Genomic DNA, 3,273 nt, shown 5'->3' on the forward strand with positions numbered 1-3,273 from the left:
AAAAAAAAATAAGACAATGCACAACGCTGGACAGAATGAAATTTTTAAACTCTTCTTCCTTTGGCCCTTTCAGCGCTATTCGTGTTTCTCATTTAACATTCAGTTTGGTGTGAAGCAGTTCTAAGTTCTAAAGTTGGTGACACTCCCCATTACTGGAAAAATTTTTACATGACTGAAAGCTTTTTAAAATTGCTAGCCAGTTGAAAACTGGCTGTTAATTATCTCAGGAAAATTTTGAAACTTCACTGAGAAATACTGCGACTAGTTTGCAAGAAAACTATATTTGAATGCCTATGGAAAAGATTAAGAAGTTTGCTGGGATACGGTGGGCGCAGCTGCAAAGGACACGGTTGGAGAGACATGGGAGAGGCACCTTTGCCCTGCAGTGGGCGTAGTCAGGCTGCTGCTGATGATCACACAACTCTCTCCAATGGCAATAGCATTTTTAGTGTTTAAAAAATTTCAGCATTTAACATGTTTGCAAGAAATCATTTTGAAAAACGGAATCATCTGAGGGTAATGCACCCCATCAGCTTTTGCATCCTGAATGTACTTTAAGGACTATAAGCGCCAAAATCTTGTTTGTTTGTTTCTACTTTGTAATGATGCATTAGACCTTAGTGTACATGGATCACCCTGCAGTATTCCCCTATGACCGCTAAATAGTTTATAACTGAATGCCTTCTTGATGCGGTTTCAGTATCAACATCCCAGCAATGGCTGTGACATTAAAGGTAGGTTCAGGTTACGTGAGGCATGAGAAAGACTGCAATATAATTGCTGATACATAGTCTTTATTCACTGCAACGATTAAGCCAGCCTGTTTCAAGAGTAGGAATGACAACAAATGGCATATCAGCAATTATATTGCAGTTTTTTCCATGCCTCGCATGACTTAAAACCACCTTCAGTGTCACAGCCATCGTTCGGTTGATTGAACCGAAACTGCAACAGCATGAGAGAAGAAATTCAATAATAAGTTATTTAGCGGTCATAGGCAAATACCACATGGTGATTCATGTATTCAACTTGTGTATTATTGCACAGAAGAAAACATGCAACTAAAATCAGGTCTCTATACTTCTTTAAAACTTGAAATAGGTCACACTGGGCTATTGAAGTCAACATTCCTAATTGACTGCAGTAGCTTTTGTGCTCAAGACTGGACTGTGTTTCATGACCGTTTCTCGAAAAAAAATAGTAATAAAAAGAAAGACAGCAAAGCCAACATGTTACACAACATTAATAACATAGCTGGACTTTTCAACAAAGCAAAGCATGAGGAAATGGAGGATAGAACAACTATTTTTCGTGTCCTGTAAAATGTATGTGATTGTAAATTTGCTGGAATAAAGAAATAATCGAAACCATAAATATTAGCACTCTCTCCCTATTCTACTACAACTTTGTATGCTCTACAAGAGTATATCTAAAAATGGGTACAAAGATTACATCACTGATACTAAAGCAGCGTCCCAAGAATGGCAACTCTCATGGCCTGGATAAGAGGCCAACAGATTACAGGTGAGATGTGAAGGAAAACACCCGAATGTGGATAACACAAAAACTTTCACTAGCACAGTACTCATCACTGAATTCAGCTTTACAAATGTTGTACACGTTGGCGGGCTAATGTAAAACACATCAACGCTAACTACCTCACTTTCCCTGCAGTATGGCAGGCTTCATGCTGCTGTATCAGTCAAGGCGCGCATACGGTGAACTGTAAACAAATACACGCACATGACAAGCAGCGCGGACTGTCAATCTTACTTCCGTTGCACGGTTTTCGCAGCGCCCAAAGCGCCTCCAATTAGAGACTAAACACCTGGCGAATTCCGCACCTGACAAAGGTATACTTTGTGGAGGCACCAGTCGACTCCCAAGGCCACGATCGTCACGTCGCTGTTCTGGCCCTCCAGGAACAGAGTGCGGTAGATGTACTGGGACGTCGTCATGAGTCTTCTCCTGCGAGGTCGCGTCACATGCCTGATGAGCGTGAGGAAGCCGCTGACGGGGCCTGCGGGGCGCTGAACCGAGCCCATCATCACGATAGGCTTCAGGCAGCAGCGTCGCTCACACGCGCACCACCGACGCTGGCAACGACTCGGCATATCGCGACTTCGGCACCCTTCGAAGGGGCGACACGAGCAAACAAAAGGGAGCAACACAAAGCGAAGAAGGGCTAACCGTGTCAGTCACGCGTTGCGAGAGAAACTTAAAAACGCGGCGCACGCACGGGAAGAAAAACTCGTCCCCTCTCGATATTGGGGACAGTGAACCACTTCCTAGCTGCTACGCCCAAGCGATGCAGATCGCTGCCCGGACCAGCCAACCAGGTCATGCCTCTAAGCCACGGCATGAGGATAAGCCGAATATCATAGGCGAGCGCTACTCGTTTATCTGCGACAACGGTGTCATCCGGAAGACACAGGCGAAACACCGCACTGTCCATCCGACGGACGCGACGTTTACAACGAACGAATGCCATCTGTGCGGAAGCACGCGGTCTGCTATGTTTCAGTAGTTCCTGTTCACTGAGAATACTCATCAAAACATTATGTAGCCAGCGAGCGACGCAAGATATGAAAAATACGCGACTTAAACACTGCTTCTAAAGAGGTGAAGAAGACAACACCTTTTCGGCGCCGAGCCCCACTCCGAGTTTTCCTCGGAGGAATCGTCTTCGGCCGATTTCCGCTTGCGCTTTGCGAGAGACGTTGCAGCTGTGCCGAGAGAAGAAGTTAGCAGGACGTTCCCCATGCTAGTCGTGCTGTGTAACGGTCGTTTTGCGAGGCAAGGCAGGCACAACGCCGTACACACTTTACAACGGCCGCCTTGCTGTTGTGTGCCTAGCTGAAGACCACACGATCAGCTGCCGCGCCAGCCGCGCTTGACTTGACTGGCTCCAGCGCTCCAGCTAGTGCCTCCTCCAGCTTGACTCTCTTGCGTGGGCGGAGCGTACTAGGCCGCCAACCGACGTACCGAACGAAATCCCGCGAGCTCGTGTCGTTTTCGCCGTTTTCGCTTTCTTTTCCAGCGGTTGATGTCTAGACCAGTCGAGACTGTCAAGCCTATTCCGAAACCATGCTGCAAGGTCCGTCAAAATTCGGTTGTGACTTGATGCAAGGTTTCGCAGCAAAAAGCAGCAACTCATAAACTTCAATGTTTCTAATAAAAATGGAGTAAAAATAAAATTGAGTCAAGAACTGCTTCTTTTAAGTACTTGCATAAACCTTGAAACGTCAATGGGGCGTATTCAAGCCAACACTA

At 45.9% G+C, this 3,273-nt stretch overlaps 1 protein-coding gene across 4 annotated transcripts in view; it reads right to left on the minus strand.

The window, feature by feature from the left end:
* The window catches only part of gcl (germ cell-less), a 49,934-nt gene extending 46,821 nt beyond the window's left edge, over nucleotides 1-3,113 (minus strand). For 2 of the 4 annotated variants that reach the window (XM_077649441.1, XM_077649440.1), the window contains exons 1-2: nucleotides 2,639-3,113; nucleotides 1,845-1,968 (exon numbers count right to left, since the gene is read on the minus strand). In XM_077649441.1, the coding sequence (XP_077505567.1) occupies nucleotides 1,845-1,968; nucleotides 2,639-2,763 (249 nt within the window). In that variant the 5' untranslated portion in view covers nucleotides 2,764-3,113. The remainder of the gene's footprint in view (nucleotides 1-1,844; nucleotides 1,969-2,638) is intronic. The other 2 variants (XM_077649443.1, XM_077649442.1) reach the window with 1 other exon arrangement.
* Between the last annotated feature and the right edge of the window lie 160 nt (nucleotides 3,114-3,273).

The sequence above is a fragment of the Amblyomma americanum genome, chromosome 1, assembly GCF_052857255.1.
Source record: "Amblyomma americanum isolate KBUSLIRL-KWMA chromosome 1, ASM5285725v1, whole genome shotgun sequence".
NCBI lineage: Eukaryota > Metazoa > Arthropoda > Arachnida > Ixodida > Ixodidae > Amblyomma > Amblyomma americanum.